At 53.9% G+C, this 22,276-nt stretch overlaps 1 protein-coding gene across 1 annotated transcript in view; it reads left to right on the top strand.

Annotated features, from left to right (window-relative positions):
* Positions 1–22,276, top strand: part of ASTN2 (astrotactin 2) — a 366,252-nt gene that overhangs the window by 90,455 nt on the left and 253,521 nt on the right. Inside the window, exon 3 of the mRNA XM_075519966.1 lies at positions 4,430–4,814. Within this exon, the coding sequence (XP_075376081.1) occupies positions 4,430–4,814 (385 nt within the window). The remainder of the gene's footprint in view (positions 1–4,429; positions 4,815–22,276) is intronic.

Raw genomic sequence — 22,276 nt, 5'->3', positions numbered from 1 at the left:
TAACTTTTCTAAAAGCATGCAGCCTTGATTTAAAAAAAAAAAAAAAAAAAAAAAAAAAAATTGACAGTGATGGATAATCCACTACAACCCTTGGTAAATTGTTCTAGTGTTTAATTACCTTCACGGCCAAAAAGGAAAGAAAGGAAAAAGTACACAGTGTGAAGAGCTCTGAGGATTGTGTGGTTATCGCCGATACCTGTTTGCTTACCGTGGCTCGCCCGCTGGGACCGCGCAGGGCGACGTGATGCTCCGGCGTCAGGGTCCTGCTCACCCCAGCTCTCTGAAGCTGCAGGGTGCAAGAGGGGGGGTCTTTGTGCAGGGTTCGAGCTGGGCAGAGCCCGACTGTCCCCCGGGACTGTCCTTGGAGCGATGCCCTGGGCTGCGAGAGCCCCGTTTCACCCAGCAGCAGGTAGTTCGCGATGGGGCTGGTTGTCAGCACAATGCGGGATAATAATTGGTTTTCGATGTTGTGTGGGAGCAATAGTGGCTTCAAAGTTAGAAAAATAAATAGGGATATTTTCCCCCCCAGGGCAAAAGTTTGTATCGGTGTTCAGAGGAAGCAGCAGAAGGGGTTCAGCGCCGGGCTGAATGCTGCGCCGAGTTGCACCGATTTTTGCTTTGACCCGCAGAAGGGATGCTTTGGTGTAGCAGCTCTGCTCAGCCCAAACCGTGTTCTCCTCCAGCCTGGGACCTTCTTCTGTGACTTCAGCCCCTTCCGGCGTGGCGGCTGGCAGGCCGTCAGGGCTTGCTTCCGTAACGGCTGGGCTGCATCGCTGCGGTTGCGCTGTGTTTGACTGCAAACTGCAGGGCGGGAGGACTCCTGCGGGGAGCCGGGCCGAGTCCACCCCGCTGCGGGGAGCAGAGCTGACCGAGGAGCCCGGGCAGGGCTGGGAAAGGCCAGAGCCTCTTGCAAGAAAGAATTTGTCCAGACCCCAGAGGAGCAGCAGGACTCCCTCAACTTCCACTGCTTTGGTAGAGAAGGGTGGTGGCTCGTGTTTGAAGAAGCACGTGTATCCTCCGGCTGCTCAGAAATTGTTCAGCATCTCAGATGCCCAAACAGTGATCGCCCTCCAGGTCGGCAGCTTGGCAGCCTTCATAATTTATATGAGCATCCAACCTCTTGGGCTTTGAGGTGGCTTCTTCCATCGGTTTTCCTTCAGTGCTTCAAATACGTCCCAGCCTTGCTGCTTTCCAGCTTCAGCTGCGGTTTGCTTCCGTGCCACGATCCGATGCTCACACATGTGGGTTGTCCCCACCAGCCCTCTTCTCCCCCGTCCTCCTCCTCCCATCCCTCCTCCTCTCCTGTGGGTCTCAGCAACCCTCCGGCGCTCGGAGGCTTCCGCTCGGCCGGCACGGGGCACGCAGGAGTGCGGCGGGAAGGACATTACGCGGGAGAATATGCATGTTCACAGCTCAGAGGATTAAAGGCCCGTGTTCTTATCACTGCAGAACAGAGTATTATAAATCCAGCCTTAGAATACCAAATCCCTGCGCGGCTCGGCCATTGTTTGGGAATATTAAAAAGCTCAGAGACAGAAATAATCAGTTTCCGAATGACACATTGTCAAATAAAACATTTCTCATATTATCCCTTCCTTCCCCTTTCTCTCTCCCGCTCCCTCAGTTGGATAATTTAACATGAAAAATAGATTAAAATGAGGCTGGCTTGAATGCTTCCTAAGTTTGACTCTCTCCCCCCCCCCCCCTTTTTCCCCCCCTTTTCCCCAGGAAGCTCTCCCGGCATGCGCGGCGTGGTTAAACAAGCAGCTGCCGGCGCGGGGTCAGGGACGAAAGGAGCACGTCGAAAGTGAGCAGCCTGCCGTGAGCCCACGCGTGCTCACCCAAGGGGCTGGCACGGGCACCCCCAGCCTTCCCCAGGCACAGGGGGCCGGCGTCTCGGTGGCCGGCAGAGCCCAGCTCTCCGGCTCATCCCCAAAGGGTGCGGGAGCTGTGGCCAGGCTGGGCTGGGAGCCCTTGGCTTCCTTGAGCCGACCCTGTCGTTCCCAAGCCGGGGGTTGGAAAGGCACACTAATAACCTCTGTGCCTTTACCGCTTTTTGTAATATCTCCCGAGCAGAGAGATCTTTAACGTGCTGACAGGTTTATCTGCTCCAAGCTGTTTCCTGAGACAGATGCGAGGTGAGCCCAGCCAGGCAGATGCACGGCCCCAGCACTGCTGCGGGTGCCCGCACCCCTTCTGTGGGTCCAGCTGGCAAAGCCGCTCCTCGTGCGGGGCTTTCTCGGTCACTTTGGCCTTTTCTGAGCATCTGGGTTGTCTCCGGTTGTGCTTTTCCAGGGAGGGCAAGTACCTGTGGGCGTGGAGCGCTCTGCCCTGCAGCCACTGTGCAGTTGCAGAGAGTACCCAGGCACGAGCAACGTCCAGCCAGGCGGCTTCGGGGCTTGGCGGTGAGGCCTTGGAGAAGGCTTTTCCCGGTAGTCGTGTCCACGAGTGGTGTTCTGAAACCCTGCCGTACCGTGAGAGCCCTGGCTTTGCTGGAAGGATGCTGACGCACAGGCCAGACCTGATTTTGTAGCGTGGTTTGTTGTGTTGAGGTTCGTGGCCCTGCTGTGTCCTTGTCACCAGGTCTCCCTTTTGGAGAGTCTGGTGTGCCGTGGTTTCTCTCCTGCAAAGCGGGCTTCCAAGGAAATGGCCCCGATGGGGTGCCGAGGGGTGCGGGTGGCTCACGCCAGGGATGCTCTGGGCTCTCCGTGCATCAGGCGCAGTGCAAACCCGAGGAAACGCATTTCTGCTCTTCCAGGTTGAGGTGTCCATGCTGTTTCTTGCTTCTGAGCGTGGAAGGCCAGGTGGGATCCTCATCCCACTGGTCTTTCAGGTGCTCCGGTAGTACAGGGCATGAACCCCGTTGGCTCAGTGAGCCCGGCCCTTCTCTGAGACAGAGATCCCCGAGCATCTCCTGGATGCTAAACCACCTTTCCTCATGGCGCGTGTCACCTAAATTAGGGAAATCGAGCTGAGCAATGTCCTCCTGAATCCCTGAGGCCTTCTGCCGTTAGTGCCAATCTGGGGGGAGAGCTGGGGGGGTCCTGCTGGGAGATGCTGGGCTGGGCTCCTCTCTGCGGCAGGTCGTGGTGCCGGGTGGCCCAGGGAAGCGTCTCTCCGCTGCTCCCGAGGCCTCTCCCCCCGCTAACTCGTCCTGCGGGCTGCAGTTTTGAACGCCGCCTCATTACCGCTGATCCTGTTTGCGAGTCGGAGCCGCGCTCTGGGTACAGCACGGTGCTTTGTATCGAATGCAGGTGAAATATCTGAACGTCTCTGCTTTGGTTTTGCACGCTCTGTAACGTTTTGGGCCGCGGCATCCCCCGTGCCAAAGAAACACCTGCCCTGCCCTGGCTGCTCACGTCGCCCCGCAAAGCCCCGATTGCTCACGCCGCTCCCGATTTACACGCCCTGCTTTGCTTGTCTGCCACGGGATGAAATTGCTCCGATGCTGCGGCGATTGAGGGGCTGGAAGCTGGCACAGGCGCAGCTCCTGCCTGCGCGGGGCTGAGCGGCTGGGGCTGAATTTAACCTCCAGAGCAGCCAGAGGCAGGGCTGGCTCCCTTCGGCGTTTCCTAGCCCAGCTCCCTTGGGAGGAGAGGCCGCTTCCATGAACATCTAGATATTTAGGTAGTTTATTTTTTTTGGTAAAGATACTTTTTTTTTTTTTTATGTTAATGTAGTTGGGAGCCGTATTGAATAGAATCCAGAGGTGGGGGAAGAGGAGAGCTTTGCAGAGAAGGTCTTGGTCTGGAATACGTTGTGCTGTGCCCCCAGGTCTGCAGCTGAAGTCTCGTTGAAACCACAGGCAGATCACAACCAGAAATGACGGAGCTGGGGTAACCGTGCCCTGGGGAGCGGCGGTTGCGCGGTGCCGTTTGTCGCACCATTGTGTACGTGAAATGTTGTGTGTCCCTGCTGAGGCTTTACTGCTTCCATGTCGGTGTCTGGGTTGTTTTAATGAGGTTTTTTTCCTCCTGTGTGGTGGGACGCAATTGTCTCCTTTCCTATCTCCCCGTGCGGGGCAGGAGGGGGAGCTTGCCCACCTCAGCCCCTGTCCGTGTGGGTGGGCTCAGGGGCCTGCGGGGAGCCAAGGGGTGCGTGGTAAGAACAAAGTCCTTGCGAGAGTGGGCAAAATAACTTGGGCAGAGCTGAGCTGGGGGTGTCACTGTGCTGTCCTTGGCCAAAGGCCACCTCCGGTGCCCTGCTGCTCCTGCCTGTGACATCCCGTCCCAGAGGTGGCTGCTCCGTGAACCCACCCATGTGCAGTTCATGGAGCGTTGATGCAAAGGTGCTCTGAGGGTGGAAGAGGAGAGGGTCCATGGACGTTGGCCACAGCATCTCCTGACCCCTCCCTGTGCTCCGTGCATCTCCTGACCCGTCCCTGCGCCCCGAACATCTCCTGACCCGTGCCCTTTGCTCTCCTCTGCAGGGTGGGCTGATCGCGCTGCTCCTGCTCCTCTTGGTCTTCACGGTGGCTCTGTACGCCCAGCGGCGCTGGCACAAGCGCCGCCGTATCCCGCAGAAGAGCGCCAGCACGGAGGCCACCCACGAGATCCACTACATCCCCTCGGTGCTGCTGGGCCCCCAGGCCCGCGAGAGCTTCCGCAACTCGCGCCTCCAGGCCCACAACTCGGTCATTGGGGTGCCCATCCGTGAGACCCCCATCCTGGATGACTATGAGGACGAGGAGGAGGAGGAGACCCCGCGGCGGGCAGAGCCCAGCACCAGGGAGGATGAGTTTGGCAGCCAGGTGACACGGACGCTGGAGAGCCTGGGCCGGGGCGGGGAGGAGAAGCCTGACTACGAAAAGAAAGGTTTGTGGCTTTTCTCTCTCCTCTTTCCCTCTCCCCATCCCCTGCCGGGGGGTCTGTCCTGTGCGGTGTCACCTAGAGAGGATGGCTCATCCATATATAGCCCCTGTGGCTGGTGCTTGGCTCTCCAGGCTTTGGTCCTCAGCTGTCATCTACGAGGTGGTTTGCAGACCTTGTCCTGAAGCTGCCCTTCCTGAGAGGGGAATCACCTTTGGATGGTGCTGGGGAAACTGAGGCACGGTAGCTGTAAACCCTCAGCTGTCATTGCCAGCCCAAGGATCAGGTGCCCTGGTCTCGCAACACTCCCTGACTGTGCTTTGCTGGTGGTTCAGGTGCCATAGGAGCGCGTGAGCTGTGTGCTTGGGAGCTCCGTGGAGATGCGGATTCATAGGATTTGACCCGTCTCCTTTGTCACATCCTCTTCCAAAACCGGTCTCCCGTTTCCAGCGTGAGCCTGCGTGGCGCGATGAGATGGGAAGCTGATCGCTCTGCTTTCGGGCTTGGTGGGGTACCTGGTCCTAGCAGTGGCAGAGACCGCTGTGAATCCCCCGGCGGGTTGGGGGATGCCTGGCTGGAGGAGCAGAGCCGGCGTTTCCCCAGGGAGGGCAATTGCTCTTTTGCCGAGGGCTCGAGCAGCACCGTGCACGGGGCAGCGCAGGGGAGTCATTCCTGCTGCTCCAGCGGCGCTGGAACTCCTGTCTCCTCAACAGGACGGGAACGCTGGGATTCGTACCGACTTCTTGCCATGAGTGAGTGCACGTGGACATCATTCAGGCCAGACTTCGCTCTCTGGGTGGCAGAAATGTTCATTGCCTTGCTGTTGAGTAGGTCATCAGTTCTAGCGAGTGAACGTGTTGGTGCGCTGGGGCTCCGCCAGCCTGCTGAGCCTTGATGCTCCTCAGAGCTGCTCCGTAAAGCTGTGTTTTCCACCAGTGGCAAAAGATCCCCTATGCTTTATTCCCTGAGCAATCAGACAAACGATCCTGTAGTCACCCACAAAGTCATCAGGGCTGTAGATTTAAGGCAAGCACATGGGAGCCCTGTGCGGAGTTGGAAATGGCAGATCGGAAAACTCTCATTGCGGGAAGAAGCACGGAGCTGAATCCGTGCGGATCTGACGGGTGGACACAGACCCTGAATGGGAACCGTTTCCTACCCATGGTGTTTGCCCCTATTATAGATGGCATGGCAGGTACAGCGTTATATAGCACTCGTAGGTCAGATTAGAAAGAAGCCTACGCAATTCTATATGTGTGGGTTCTGTCTGCTGGCCCTTGTAGTGCCTGCCTGTCCCGATGGTGCTGACTGTGCTTGTAGGGTATAATATGGGACGATGTTGCTGTTATAAAGTATAAATCCCCTGGTAGCGGCTGCAGGGAGCTGGGCAGCGAGAGCTGGGCTGGGCTGCCCATTCCTGAGCAGGTGAGGTGCTGCAGATGCTTTGTGCCTTCCCTGGGATGGGGATGCTGGGCTGGGATTTGGAGGAGCTAAGGTCCCTTTGGGGTTCCCCCTCCCTGTAGGTGCTGGGCTGGGATTTGGAGGAGCTAAGGTCCCTTTGGGGTTCTCCCTCCCCAAAGCTCCACCCAGCTCAGAAAGAAAGGAGTGGTGGGATCCCTCTGGGAAAAGCGGTCCAACATCGGCACAGCGACTAGCCGAAGGCTGGGTACAATAGGACAGACAGACAGGCTCCTCTGCGGTCGCGTTGCACATGGTTGCACCCGTTGCTGGCTGTACCAGGTATGGAGGAGCGGAGGTGAGCCCGTACAGACGGGGCTTGGCAGCGCTCCTGCGGGCTGAGCAGCTGGGGAGGCACCTGACCCGCTATCAGCCTGTACGGCTCCTCCTGGGAGAGGAGGAGAGCGCAAACCACGGTGATGGGCGCTGGTGGCGTCTCTTACTGCACTACTGGAGGGCACTCAGGAGCTCTAGGGGCAGGCCAGTGTGAGAGCCTATATAAAGCTAGTCTAGACTGGCTGCTCTTTGTTTAGTTGTTCTCTTAACTAAAAATAAAACTCGTGCTGCCGAGCCATGCGGTTCTGCTCTCTGCACTTGGAGAACCGTCACCGAGAGGGCCGGGCAGGGTCTGGGTGCTGCCCCCCTGCCTGTGCGCAGGGACAGAGGGACCGTGGGCTGCACGGGTGCAACTGCACGACTCGGGGATGTTTCTCCTGGGCGAAGAGCAGCACTTTCCCCAGAGTGTTTCGGCTAATGCACACTTGATTGCCTGCATTTTTAAAGTCTGTCTCTCAGAAGCTGCAACACCCACCTCTGCTTATTGAAATGTCATTAGAAGCCATTTAATATTGTTCCCCTGCAATGCTCGGTAAAATGCGTTCGAATAAACAAAAGCAAAGTACATCAGTGCTAATTGCTGAGTGACTCCAGCAGAAGCGAGGAAGGGATGTGCCAGCTCCCTCTGTGCAGGCAGGGGGCTCTTGGGGTGACGCTGGACTGTCCTTCCCTTCTTCCCGTGAGCGTGTGGGATCCCCATAAAGGCCGAGTGGTCCCTGCTGGAGCACCCACGGTGGCGGTGCTGGGGGACAGGGGTGGGGATGGGGACTCAGCTCTGTGAAGGAGACTGCGGCTCTGAGCGATTGAGCCAGGGAGAGCCCAGATGATGCGTCGCGTCTGGAAAGCAGGTCCCTGCACGTGCGATGGTCGTAATTGGTGGCTGGGGTTGTGTTTCTTCCATCCTTAAAGTGCTTTTCATTCTTTCCTCTTTTAAGCAAGGTTATTGCGACAGTGATGGTTATCGTTGTTCAAACGAACGCAGAGGTGCCCAGGGGTCCATCTGCCATCCTGGAGTGCTGATCTGAGCATCCCTCTTGGCATCCCCCTTTGTGTACAGCTGGCTGTTACTGGCCCGCGGTGTTAAGAGATGTTTCCCCAACCGTCTGCTCGGTGAGAATGAACAAATGAAAGCCTTCATATCGTAACGGAGCTACCTTTTTTATTCTTTCATATTCTCTTCTTTGTTTTGCTTTTCTATAAATTATTTAGAGTTGTGCGAGTGGGGAAGACAGCAGTAACTGCATTTCAGTCCTCTTCAAAACAATAGTAAACAAGATCTAGGGCAGAATATTAAACTATCCGAGGACTTCAGGAATTGGCAATAAAGAATTTCTTATACTGACTGAAAAATACCCCCGAGCCGGGGTTGCAAGCTGCCTGCAGGGCCAGGGCTGCCCCAGGCTGTGCGATATGTTCCCAGATGCTCTCTCCAGTCAGCTCGTGATGCCGTCAGGCTTTGCACCTCGGATCGAGGCAGGTTTGTGCCTCGCCTGGTCTCACCCTTCCAAACCGTGCCGGTTCACCGTGTGTTTCCTCCCAGATGGACGCTCTTGGATGAGGCTTTGCTCAAGGAGTCAAGCTACGGTATGTGCTAGTTGCTCCTCTCTGCTGAAGCTGGTCAGAGCCTGGACCATCAAGGACGAGGTGGCTGTAGTTCAGATCTAGGGGTTTTATACCAGAAATATAAATATATGTGCTGTGGGCTTTGCGCTCTGACCTGGTTTGCACGCACTTGGGTGTGCTGCTTCTGGCTGGGGTAAAATTAATTTTCTTCACAGTAGCTCGTATGGGGCTGTGGTTTGGATTTGTGCGGGAACCAGGGTTGATAACCCAGGGATGGTTTAGTTATTGCTGAGCAGTGCTGACACACAGTCACGGCCTTTTCTGCTCCTCACCCCACCCCACCAGCGAGTGGCTGGGGGGCACAAGGAGCTGGGAGGGGACACGGCTGGGACAGCTGACCCCAACTGCCCAAAGGGACATCCCACACCATGGGGCGTCATGCTCAGCGTATAGAGCTGGGGGAGAAGGAGGAAGGGGGGGACGTTCAGCGTGATGGTGTTTGTCTTCCCAAGTCACCGTTAGGCGTGCTGGAGCCCTGCTGTCCTGGAGATGGCTGAACCCCTGCCTGCCCATGGGAAGGAGTGAAGGAATTCCCTGTTTTGCTTTGCTTGTGTGTGCGGCTTTTGCTTTCCCTATTAAGCTGTCTTTATCTCAGCCCACGAGTTTTCTCACTTTTACCCTTCCACTTCTCTCCCCCATCCCATTGTGGGGCGAGCGAGCGAGCGAGCGGCTGGGGGGGCTGAGTTGCCGGCTGGGGTTAAACCACGACAGTGGGAAACACGGTGATTCAGGAGGCGTTGGATGTGCTGCGCACGCAGGCTTCGACCTGCCCGCGAGCAGCAGATGCAGCTGGGATTCCCGTGGGGATGCGGCAGGTGGGGTGCAGAAGCTCTGCAGTTGGTGTGAGCAAACACCACGTACCTGGAGATCCCCAGGGGCTAGAAATCAGTTCTGCTCGGGCACGGTTTTACAGGTGGGTTGAAGATGGAGGCATCAAGGGAAACCCAGGTGGAGCACGGCCCTAGCTCGAGGACAGGGTCAGCCTTCCCCCCAGCGCCCGGCTGCACGGCCGGAGCCACCAGGTTTCGGTGTGATCACCGGGGCCGGCGAGGACCTGTGCCCGCATCCCGGGGAGTCCGTCAGCGCCCAAGGGAAAAGCTCTCCTTGCTGCTCTTGCAGTGTAGCGTTGTGATAAGGCATCGGCTGGGACTTGTCAGCGGGCTCCAAACGGTATCATCGCTGGGGCTGTCACTAGAGGCTCTTTCAAGTGTCACTTCCCAGCATTAATTACCAGGGATGGCAAATCCAATGAAGATGGAGCGTTTCGGCTCGCCCTCCGCCTGCCTGCACTACTTGCTTTCCCCCACGAGCCGGGCAGTGATTGATTTGCAGGTGCCGGGTCGCGCCGGCGGCGGGCGCTTTCCGTCATTTGGGATGCGCGCCCCCCGCGCTGTGCGGCTGTTGGGCTTGCTTCCCCTTTCCACGAGGAAGAGCGTGGGGTCTTTATTCCCCACGTGGAGCTTCTGGATGTATCGGGTCAGGCAGGGAATTGCGCTGGATGACTCTGCCGCGTACAGCCCTGCAAAATGGGAGAGAAGTCCCAGCCTGGGAGGTTGAGCAGCACAAATGTTTTGCAAATCACGGGCAAGCAGAGCACGGATCAGCGAGCCAAACTTTCCTCCCAGGTCCCAGGCAGCGTTCTGCAGCGATGCGGATGGGAGGGCTGCTCCCATGTGGTACCGGAGCATCTGAAGTGAAGCCCAGCACAAACAAAACACGGGAGCAATGTGCTGAATAATGACATCTAGCAACAAGCCCGTCTGAGTGATAAAGTTAATGAAATTACAGGTTCTGACCTGGTACCAGGCTCTGCTGTGGGTAGATAAACAGCAGGGCAAAGATGAGATGTTTATTTCTCCCTAGCTGCAGTTGTAGTCTGGATGCGCTGTGCAGGGCCATTAACATTATTACTGTTATGCAAAATCATTTTTGACTTAGGGGGAAAAAAAAAAAAGAAAGAAAGAAAAATCCCCCAACTCCCTAGAAAATGGAAAGCTGACAAAATTAGAATTGCAGCAGGAGCACAAACTGACCCGGTGACATTGCACAGAGCCCAGATGAATTTAGACAGAAGAAAAATCCAAGGCAGTTTAAGAAGAAAAGTAGTCTTTTTTTTTATTAATATAATAAAATGAAATGGAGCGAGGAAGGAGGCAATAGCCAGGCAGTCCTAATTAGCCAAAAGGATCCCGTTGTGCTGGCGTGGAAAGGGGGCCGTGCCGTCTCCTCGCAGTTTGGGTTCTCTCTGGCTATTAGAAGGTCTCCAGGGGTTTTGTGCCCCGTGGGTGTGCGTGGTGCCAAGTGGGGTCTGCTGGTGTGGGGTGCGGTTTCTGGGGTCTTGGTCTTCGCAGGGGAGACCCCCGTGTCCGAACCCGGTCCCCGTGTGTACGCAGCGTTCTGCGATTAAGGGGATTTGGGGAAGTTTGTGCAGGTGATGCCACTGTCCTCACTGCCTCTGTCCTCACTTCTCTGGGGAGTTTCCAGTCCGTGCTCCTGATGATTTCTGCTCTCCTGCTTTTCCTGAGCAGATGGCCTCAAGCTCCAGCCCTTGGGAATTCCTAACTTGCTTTTATCTTTTAACATACCTGGCTCTCATCTTTACCGACGTGGTTTCATCCTGCAGCGGCAGGAGCCCTTTGCTTCTGTCCGTCGCGTGATGTTTGAGGGGGTTTGGCCCCAGTCCGTGGCAGGCAGCACCACTGCATCCTCCGATGGGACACGTTGGATGCACAGAGATGGAGTTAGTAAATGAAGGCAGATAAAAGTCCAGCAAGCCTGAATATAGGGTTACTCACAAGTTCCCCAACAAGAAGATTTTGCCAAACCAAATCTCCTAAGGATCAGTGGGAAGCAGAACTTCTGCCTGGTGAAAACTGAGGAGAAAATAGATGTCAGACTTGAAAATCGAGGATCTGCAATTCCAGTTCTGCAACAAAGGACCCATCTTTATTTTCTCAGTTTCTTTCATGTTCAAAAAAAGAACTTTTCAAGCGGGCCTTTGTGCTGGCTTCACAGACTCTGCAGTCTGGGTATGGCCTCCAAGTCTAGACAGGAGACAGGACTTATTACCGATGGTACCGATGATTAATACTGTAGGCATATCAAAGGTGTGGTTGTGCAGTCATCTTGAATTCATATCTCCTGGACTTTCTTCTCACCTGCTGTGTTAACTTAGGTAAACCTCTGAAGTTTCTCTTACTTAATCCATGGATACTTTTCTCTGTGGTGATAGCGAGAGGCTTTTGAGCATGCCTGAAAGATGGTCTGGCACCTAGAGTGAACATGGAGATGTAGATCCATCTCCACTCTGCCACCAGCTGCTTTGGTAACCCTGGTCATGTCACTTAATGGCCCAGTCCTCATTTGTGCATTGGAAAGGGGAGCCAAGCCAGACAGCACACAGGGCGGCACGAGGAAACGTTGAGAACTGCTCACGTAGGGGTTGTGGTCCCAACAGCCTCCCAGCCAAACTCCTCTGGGTGATGCAGTCCAGGAGAACTGCGGCAGAAGAGTTTTTGGCAGGGGAGACAAATGGTTTAGGTTTGAGGTTTGAGCAAAAGGCAGGCAGGGGAAGGGTCCTGGTGATGAGGAGAGGGAGCTTCCTATGTCACCCACCAATGCTGGAGCAGCCGTGCTGGTGGCCGCGTCTTAGTCATCATCTTCTCCTCCCAGTGAAGACTCCTCTTGGGGAGAGGTAAGCCCGCGCTCTGGGCTGAGGTCGCGCTGTCCGGGCTGGGGAAAGTGCATTTTGGGGGCTGAGGTGTGGAAGAGGAGGAGGGCAGGTAGTTAAGCTGTGCCCTAGAGTTGCTATTCGTTACAAATGTATGAGCTCTGCAGTACCGGGGAGGTGAGATTTAGAGACGGGGTGCGAGTCGGAGGTGATGCCCTCATAACGGGCAGGGTGAGGGTGTTCTCCTCCGTGTCGGACGAGGGAGAGCCCATGGGCAACAGAAGCGAGATGACCGTCCTGGTGTTGCCGTCCCTGAGCTGACAGTCCAGCATCCTCGAGGGGACATCTGCACCCAGCCGGGCTCGTGGGAGATCCCCGCCGTGCCGGGCTGTGCCGTCCCCGGTGCCCGTGCCGCCGTGCTGGGGCTGGGAGCCGCTGTCTGCAGCTGCCGTTTGCTCGGGTAGGCAGATGCAGCGCCGCCTTGAATCCAAGCATTAACCAGAGGCTTTCTGAGCCTTTAATAAATAAAATGATGGCTTAACGTTTGCTGGGGCTGGAAGCTAAAATGGGACAGTACGTCAGGCCGGCATCTGATGTGTCTTGGGGCTCTGTCTTCTTTCCAGTGACCTGATGGGATCGTGACCCTCTTTGTACGTGATCAGCTTTTCTCAGCTCTAATCCCCGCCAACTCCTTGTGTAATTTACAGAGACCTTTGAAAATGTATATTCACATAGCCCGCCCATGGAAAGTGTTTTTTGCAGTCCGCTATTCCTGGCTGAAAAACCCGGCTGCAAATTTCAGCTTCAAAGAAATAAAAAAGAAAAGAGGCCTAACAGGGTAGGAATCGGCTCCCAATTCAAGAAAACATTTAAGCACGTGCTTAGCTAGTGTCTCTAGTTATTAGAGAAATTAAACACGTCTTTACGTCCAACATGCTTAATTCCAGCTGCTTTGAGTGCATTAATGAACAGAATAGGGGCCCCAGTTGCGGAGGTTACAATGGATATGCCATTGGGTCCTTCAGTTTTATAGTGATGCTAGCTCTGACTTTAATGTTGATTTGAAAATGTCCATACCTGCCAGGAAAAGCTTTGCTTTCCAGAGGGCTAACCACAGCCATAATGAATATATTAATTGCCTTTTGAGCTCTGAACAGAGAGGTGCCAGGCTGGAGGTTTAGGTTTGTTTTGATGACCCCATCGCACCGAAGTGGTTGCCTCCATCCTAAATTTGGGTTGTCCCCATCAATATGGGGGGAGGGAATGATGGTCTCTTGGCCTGGTGGTCCTGCGGGACACGCTCCCCCTCCCGTACACCTCCCAAGAACGTGACCTAAGGCAGCATGGCGGATGCACAGGAGCACGCCCAGGAGCTCTCCCCAACGAGAGCCATGTCCAACATGCCTCCTGCCTCCAGCGGCAGGTCAGAAGGGATGCGGAAGGTCCCACGGGCTGGTGGCCTCCTCTGGTCCTGCATCCCCCTGCCGAGGAAGGTGCCGGGCTGGCGTGTGCTTAATGATTAATTTAAGGCTTAAACATCTCTCGGGCTGGTCGGGGCCCTTCCTGGCCCGCTATTGAGAAAAGATTGGTAGGCTGGATTTCCTGATGTGGTTTTCTTGTTTTTCTCCCTTCCCTTCACCTTACTATATCCCCACTCACTAATTTCATGAGACAGAGGAGGGAAGAAGGAGATGGAAAAGCAGCTTCTGATGGTGCCGTAGCGAACAGGCTGCCCAGGGCAGTGGTTGAGTCCCCATCCCTGGAGGTATTTAAAGGACGTTTGGATGAGGTGCTCAGGGACATGGTGTAGTGGTGGGCTGGGCAGTGTTAGGTTTACGGTTGGACTCGATGATCTTAAAGGTCTTTTCCAACCTATACGATTCTGTGATTCTGTGAATGGAAGAGAAAAGAGGTGTTTTAATATGCCAGCATTTTGCTGAGCGTCCCTAAGGCATGCCGGTTCTGTGAAGTCCTGCTGGTTTATTGCTGCTTTGTGAGGCTTGGGCTGCTCTCGCCCCATTGCTGCACAACTTCCCATGTGAGAAGAAATACCCTTGGTCATCCCCTCTCCCAGCCTCAGCTGGGTGACTTGTGGCTCCTCGAGTCAGCAGCAGCTCTTTTAACATGGATTTTTGTTGGGTTTTGTGGGGCTGGAGAGATGTCGTGCTGATGCCTGGTGGAGATGTCGTGGCAGTTTTGTGTGCAGTAACCCTGATTCCCCAGGTGTCCGAAGCGCTTTTCGTCCAGGCAAAATCACAAGCTCACAGAAGATAAGCTGTGAAGTTTAGGCTGTCCAAGGAAAACAAGCCATCAGGAACTATATTTCTATAAATGCCAGGCGCACGTTGTTCATCACTTTGTGCATCACTATGAATGTTTGATAAAGCACTACATTATTTAAGGCGTAGCTGGGTTGTAGGCCAGTTGTTGACCAGGATTAGCTTCGAGATGATTTTTTTTGTACTTTTTTTTTTTTTCCCCCTGATGCAAAATCTGAAAAAATAACATGGTGGCTGTTTATTCCCCTTGGGAGACCCTGGGGGATCTCAAGTGTCCTCCCTTCTCCTGGGTTTCTGTGCTGGGCTGCATCTTGCAGCTGCCTTGTGTGCAATGCAGAGGACCTGGGAGAGCTTCAGCTCTGCCCAGGGCTGTCCTTCCGTGGTGTCAGCACGGAGCAAAAACCTGCCACCGGTTTCTGAAGTCCGGCTGACCAGGAGAAGAGGGCGTAGGGTCTGTGATGAAGGAGAACAACCCCACAATGTTCCTTGTTTCTGCTGGAAATACAGAGGCCAGTGAGCACTCGGGCAGCCCCTGGGATGCATGGCTCAGAGCTGAGACTGCTCCAGATCCTGTCGCCTGCATGAGAGCGATGGGTTTATCTCGGTCCGTGATGCTCAGCGCTTCTTCACCTTGGCTTCTAGGGGCATTGCGGCTCCGCCGGTCGGTGTGTATGAGATGTTCTCCCCATCGGTCCGTCCTGGGCTAATGGGTTTTATGGGGAGGGCAGCAGGGAGGGCAGCTGCGGTGCCAGCTCTTTGCTCTGTTTGCGTGTCCTCTTCCTGTCGGTCGTGTTCTACCTGGCTACAGCGCCAAGACAGTTAGTTTTGTTCGCTGACTCCTAAGGAAGATGGATCGAGGCCAGGCACCTGCACTGATATTAGGTCTGCAGGCACCTTCCAGACCCATTTATCATTAGGCAGTGACCTACCCGAAGGACCAGGGGGAGAGGAAACTTATTAACAAGGTGTTTCAAATCAATCCTGACGGCCCAGCTGAGTTACAGCATTTGCTGTGACTCACCCACCGGGTCCCGCGGGGTCTGGCTGTGCTCAGCCTCACTTCTTTGCCCGTGTGGCTTGGAAGTGGTTTGCTTTTGATAGCCTGGGCTCTCTGGGTTTTCCCTCAGCTCCAGGTCTTCTCCTGAGCCAACAAACCAGCTCTCAGCTCCTTTGTTTCTGCCTGCTGCCTGCACCCGTGTGCTTCCCGGCGTGGGAGATGGCTGATCCCTGCCACTGCAGGGGGGCTCCTTTTGGTGGTGTTTGTGCCACGCGTGCACGGCTGAAGCTCCTCGGCCCTGTTGCAATACGGGTTTTTGGTGGTTTGCCCTTCTCCTCTGGGTTGACATTGCTCCCTTGTTCTCCCTGGAACGGAGTTGCTGGTACCATGAAAAGGTATCACCTTGCCTGTCGGGCAAAGGAAATTTGATTTCCAACTAACAAATTCGTTCTGCACCACCTTGTCAAGCACGGAGTTGGGTGGTGGTTGAGACTGGAGAGGGGCCACTGTGTCATGTTTCCCACCCACATTTGCCAGCCGTCGCTGTTCCCGGAGCCCTGCCCTGCCCATGCCCATCCCTAGGGGTGCTGGGACTTGCTCACGCTCACTTTACAGATCCCAAAGTGCTGCCTCCAGGTTCATCCCCCAGCAGCAGTTCCTCAGCCAGGTGGGGATGGGGCTTTCTCCTGCCCTCGGTGGGTCTCTGCCCCAGCTGGCTCCATGGGGCAGTTTTTCCTCTGGATTTGTGGAGTTGGAGGAGATGTGCGGTGGAGAGAGGGAGCTGGAGGGCAGCGCTGTGCTCTCGAGCCAACATCTCTTCTCCACGCAACATTAGCCCAGACCGCTTCGTGTGCCCATTAGCACCAAATCGGGAAGCTTTCTCCAGAGTGTTCTTATTTAACTTTTCAATTATTTTATAACTTGAGGAGCATTAGCTGCTGCTAAGGGTCTACCTGTCTTCCCCTCTCCTCTCTGCTCACTATGTAAGCAAAAAAGTTACGGTGTCTCATAAAAAAAGGTAAGTTAAGGGTTTTATTAGAGTGGAGATGGTGGGAAGCAGAGTCTCCGGTGGTTTGGACCTTCTTGGTGCTGGGGCAGGGGGAGATGAGGCAGCATCCCATGGCCAAAGGCTGTTTCTTGCAGAAGGAGAAATGGGGTAAAGGGACAAATCATAGAATAGTTTGGGTTGGAAGGGACATTTAAAGGTCATCCAGTCCAACCCCCCTGCAGTGAGCAGGGACATCTTCAACCAGATCCGGTTGCTCAGGCCCCCATCCAACCTGACCTTGAATGTTTCCAGGGATGCAGCATCTACCACCTCTCTGGGCAACCTGTGCCAGTGCTTCACCACCCTCATCAAAACAATTTCTTCCTTATTATCTAGTCTGAATCAACCCTCTTTTAGTTTAAAACCATGACCCCTTGTTGTATTGCAACAGGCCCTACTAAAAAGTCTGTCCCCATCTTTCTTAGAATCATAGAATCAGTAAGGTTGGAAAAGACCTCTAAGATCATCTAGTCCAACCGTCAACCCAACACCTCCGTGCCTACTAAACCATGTCCTGAAGTGCCACATCTACACGTTTTTTGAACTCCTCCAGGGATGGTGACTCCACCACCTCTCTGGGCAGCCCGTTCCAATGCTTGACCACCCTTTCAGTAAAGAAATTTTTTCTAATATCCAATCTAAACCTCCCCTGGCACAACTTGAGGCCATTTCCTCTCGTCCTTATAAGGCCCCTTTAAGTATTGAAAGACTGCAATAAGGTCTCCCCGGAGCCTTCTCTTCTCCGGGCTGAACAACCCCAATCTGCAATGCCCTGTAGGAGTTAGGGGAGGGGTGTGCTAGAAAAGTCTGTGCCCCGTAGAAGAGCTGAGGGTTTCCTAGTCAGAAACAGCTCCTGGGGAGGTCAAACCCAGCTGGTAGCAGCCCAAGGAGCGCAGAGACCCATCTGCTTTTGCAAGATGCTCGCAATGTAAAGGTGCGAGGCAGAGGCGGGGACCGTTGGACCGTGACTCTTAAGTGTTTGATCTTTTGCGATGTGTTTATAATGATATTGCATTATCTTAATTACCAACATGGGAAGTCACGAGTGTGGCGGGGGGAAGGGAAAGGAGGAAGGTAGAAAGGCAGGGAAAGTGCGGGGTGACAAATGACTCGCAGCCTCCGTCGACGGGGCCGCGATTTTGGTCGGAGTTGGAAACGATGCTATTAATACAATGCTTATTCATTTCCTTTAATAAAAAAATGGAAGTGCTTTGCAATTACCCAATTCCGAATGAAATTAACATTCCGTGGCATTTTCCAGTAAACGGTTAGTTTGCACACATGAGTGGAGGCAATTAGCTGGGAAGCGATTGAGCGCCGTGACTGGAGAGAGGATGAAGAAGGGTCAGGGCAGCCGGTGCTGGGAGGGAGCTGCCGTGGGCTCCGGCTCCGGATGCCCCTTCCCGGCGGGCTGGGCATTCCCCTGGGTGCTGCCCGTTTGAGGAGCAGCTCACCCTGCTGCAGCAAGGAGAGGAGCAGCAGATATTACCTCCTGCTCTCTGTAGGCTGGGGGGGAACAACAAAGCTTTGCAATAAAGAGGAAAAGCAAAGAGTGAGTGTGCGGTCGGAGGGGTTGTGGGGTGCCCTGGTGCTCCCCGGGGTCCCCGTCCCCACTGCGGGATGCTGAACCAACGCAGGTCTCCATCCCCCTCCCACGCTGCACGCCAGCCTCTCCCGGCATCCCCCTTCCCTGTCACATGCCCCAAGCTTTATTAAAAACCAATGGAGACTTTTTTTTTCCAGATTTGTTAAACTACTGAAAACTTCTGATCCTATCAGGTTTTTTTTTTTTTCCTGCCTCGTACCAGATAAGGACTGTGCTGGCTCTGAGCCCGGAGCTGAGGGTGGTGGAGAATGGGGTAGGGAAGCAGTCATCTCATGAATATGTGAAGGAGGAAAGTACATTTGTTCAGTTTCCTTCAAAGGAGACATCTCGAATAAAACTTTATCTCTTCTTCTGCTACCCTCCCCCTCCAATTTGCAATTAAAATCAGACTTTTACGTATAAAAATCTATTTTTATAGCGAGAGATTTATTAATGTATATAATAATCTATAAATGTATTAATACCTATGTTAAAAAAAATGTATATGTTTTCTATTTTAAAACTCAACAAAAAGGGCCGGGAGAGAAAAGAAAGAAAAAGTTGAGATGGAATACAAGCCTGTTTTCAAAATGCTCCTGGGTTCCCATATCCCTCTGTTGCTGCATCTGAAAACCCCTCTGTGTACAAGAGCTTCTCGGAGAGAGATGGATCCTCCCGCGCGCCGCGCTGGCAGGCTGGGCTGGGGGCCAGCTCCGGCAGAGCGCGTGGGGCCACCTATATCATCTCCCTTGACGGGTTCGCCTAAGGATGGCTTGGAGATGTATGCATTGCAGAAGGTGCTCCGTCCCCTGATGTATGGGTATGTGTGGTTGGTTGTGCTTTGTTTTGATTTTTTTTTTTATATATATATATATTTTTATATATATATGTCTATATATATAACTCCTGAGTTGGTTGTGTAATGCAGCTAGCAGCGTCCTGGTGTTCTTGGACGTGGTGTGCCTGCACGTGGCGTATGACGTGAACTAATGGAGAGCAGGGGACCAATGGGGACAGAAACTTTTGCTCGAGAGGTGGTAGAGGTGTTTGGTGGCTGGAGAAAGAGATGGAGAGCTGAAGTTCTCAGCGTTTCTCAGGTCTTTGCTGTATCCACCATGCTCTGTGGCAGGATGTTACTCTCCAGATGCATTTTCTTCCCAATATGTGTGAAGCTATTGTACAAATCTCTCCCACCGTCGTCACATAGGCGTCGGTGTAATTAGCTAATTTTATGCAAGTAAAGCGCTCTGCTTTCTGGAGCTTAGTACCTTCAGGGCGGCACTGTTGAAAATCAGTCCACATCTCAGTTTCAGAACAAACACCGTTGCTTATTTCATGCTTCGAAAAGCAACAAACACCCATTATTTAGAGCTGGTGAGAAAACAGGGTTTCCACATGTGGAAAACTTCCAGTATTGTGAAATTTATGCTCATCCCAAATAGAATCGGAAATTGATTTCTTGAAATACTTTGTAGAATAGAAATTTCCAACATACCAATCCAGAAACATCAAAATGTGCTTATTGAAACTCAGGGGTTTGATTTGAAGGAAACAATTATAAGGTTATTAAACTGCGTTACGCGTACCTGAGGTCTATGTGGTGCGTTATGGATGCATTAGACCTTTCGAGCCGGTGTCAGTGATTCCGAGGAGAGCACCCTCCCCTGTGCCTAGAAAATTGGATTATTTGAAAAATACTGGAAACAGCCAGTGAGAGGACGGGAGAGGGGCATGGAGAAGAGCTAGTGTCCGAGACGAGGGGGCTGTGTCCTATCCGTGGCCATGGGTGCCGTCGTGAACACGTGCCCAGGTCAGGAGGTGCAAATCCCACCAACCTTGACTTCTAATTGTGCCCAAACTTTTTCATTTAATTCTTGATTGAGTTTGATGTGTTCTTGTGAAACACTTCGATTCCAGCGAAGCGGCACGCTCAGTCGAGCAGCTCTTGAGTTGCTCTGCGAGTTACTCCTCTCTCCAAAACTCTGGGAGCATTTTAACCACTGGTAATGTTGATGTTTTAGTCGATACCTAGTGTGGGAGGCTCTAATACAAGCTGCTGTTGCTTTTCCAGTCCTCTCCCTGCAGCTGTAGGAGTGCAGATGTTGTATGAGGAGGACGGGGATGGTTGTGGCTCCAGGGACCGAAACTTTGAGCTGAATGCTAAAGACTGGGAGACTTGGGGAAGCTGGCACCTTTGCAGATCTTAAGCCTCACTGCTCTGTTTTAAATACACTCCAAAAAACGAGCCGTGGGGCTGTCCAGCTCTCCCAGCCGCTCAGCGGCAGCACGAGGTGTTGAGCCTGGTTTGGGGAGAAGCTGCTGCCCTTCCCCTGCTTTGTCAGGGTCTGGTGCAGCATCGAGTGGGGCTGCCAGGTACTGGGTGGATATAGGGTTTCTGCAGGAGCGTTGGCTTAGGCTCGAGGGCAATTCTCCAGTGTGTGGTACAGCTGCTTCATTGGGGTCCACCAAGGCCATGTCTTAAGACCCTAAAATACCTCAGTGAGGTCGAGGGCTTGTTTCCAAGGACTATGGGGTACTTCCATTGCCACCGGCTCCATCCCGGCTTCCCACCTCTGCTGGCAGAAAAGAGGTTGCACAGTCAAAGGGGTTTTGCAGTTCCTTGTCCCTTGTGGTGGATCCTCAGGAATGTCCTGGGATGGTGGAGGCACCATCCAAGTGCAACCAGTGGAGGTGGACGCATGCAACCAGCGTCTCTCAAATACGGGCTGTGGGTGGTTGTGTTGATCTGAGCCTGGGACTGTGTTTCGGAGAATCCCTCCTGGCCACTGATGCTGGTGAGATACTAATTTTGGTCTCCCCGAAACAGCCTCCCAAACCCAGCCTGTGTGTCTGGGAAAGATGTGGCTCTCCTGGTTGTGCTGGGAGTCCCGTGAGGACTGAAACGAGTGCTGCCGCTTCCCATCTCCATTGCAACGTATTTTTACCCAAACATCGCTCATATTGTTCAGTTGATGACTTTTTTTTGTTGTTGTTGTAATTTGTAAGCCAAACAACATATTTTCCCACTGCAATTTGTGCCAGCAAAAAGGAAGGAAGAAAGGAAGGCTATTGGTATGAATTGTTTTGTGGGAGATGTGCAAACGAAGAGGGGAGCCATAAGGAGAGCAAATCGCTTTCAAAATAGCGTATGGGGGTGGACAGGAGGGAGGTGTACGACGGGAACATGTAATGTGCTTTACAAAGGTACGGTGACCTTCAGCTGCATCCTTAAATCGCTGCCGGAGACGGAAGCTGATTTTGCGGAGGCTGGAGAGCCTTGTGCTTCCTCTGCTTCAGTTTGTTCCTGGGGTTGTTACGCTGCTGAAGGCCCTCGCTATAGGACGGGGTGAGATTGAGATCATAGCGTTGTGCCAAACCTCGGGGTGGATCTCACCGCCTCTGCCAGGCTGGAGAAACTCTCAACGTGGTGACGAAGACGTGAGCTCAGTAGCCCTGATGGATGTATCTCCTGGAAACCAGGGATGGGAGAGAAGGCGGTTTGGCAAGCTTTGCTCAAGGAGAGGACGGTTCTATTGCCTCTAAATCTGCGTCGTGTTCGGCCGTCGTTGGCAGAAGCCGGTGCGCGGGTGCTGGCGATGCGGCTGCACTGCGCTGGGGAGGGCAGCAGCGTGCGGGTGCTGCGGCAGCGCCGGGAGTCGCCGGCTGAGCCCGCGTTTGGCACGTGCAGCCCAGGCGGGTCCTGCAGGGCAGAGCTGGGGTATTTGAAGCTTTGCACTACCTCGTGGTAGCGTGTGTTCCCATCCTTTTCAGAACTCTTAAAACCTCTGTGGGAGATGGGAATGCCGAGCAGGCGCGCAGTGCATGCACGGCACAGCGGTGCACGTGTGCAAACTCGCGTTTGCCGTGCGGTTGTGTGATGCCCACGGAGGCATCGGTCCGGGTGGTGGGTTCCTACCCCTGGCTGTGCAGGGGCAGACGGCTGACTATGGAAATCCCCGGGTGGCAAAGCCCCGGTGGCAGTTTGCGGGGGATGGTGTTTCTTTTATGAATGTGATGGTCACCCCCATAGTCAACAGGGTCCCAGCAGCCCCGGTGAGTGCCGTGCCTCGTTACGATACGGTGCGTTGGTTCCTGCTCCCTCCCTTCTGTCAGGGTTGGTAGTGCGTGAAGGGTCCTTCCTTCATCCTTGACACCTGATGCTCATTCCGTTGAAGCACAGCTACCTTTCGTTTGTCAGCAAGGGTTTTCTCCATGCTGACCATGTGGAACTCCACTTGCTGGGATCATGTTGACAAGGGGTTTTTCTTCCCCCCCCCGCCTTTTTTCTTTTTTTTTCTTCATTGCTCGAAACCCCCGAGCTCAGGGGCACGGAGAGGCCAACGATGCGCTGGCACACACGAGTTGTGCGAAGCGGTGACATGCACCAGCTTTTTGCTCCCATTCCTGGAATAAGTATTTGTAACATCATCGCAAATAGCTGGCGACCGCGGGGACCCTCTCCCCGCGAAGGT

This window comes from Mycteria americana, chromosome 17 (assembly GCF_035582795.1).
Source record: "Mycteria americana isolate JAX WOST 10 ecotype Jacksonville Zoo and Gardens chromosome 17, USCA_MyAme_1.0, whole genome shotgun sequence".
Classification (NCBI taxonomy): domain Eukaryota; kingdom Metazoa; phylum Chordata; class Aves; order Ciconiiformes; family Ciconiidae; genus Mycteria; species Mycteria americana.
The sequence above is the reverse complement of the archived record's forward strand: the minus strand, read 5'-3'. Positions and strand labels throughout refer to the sequence as shown.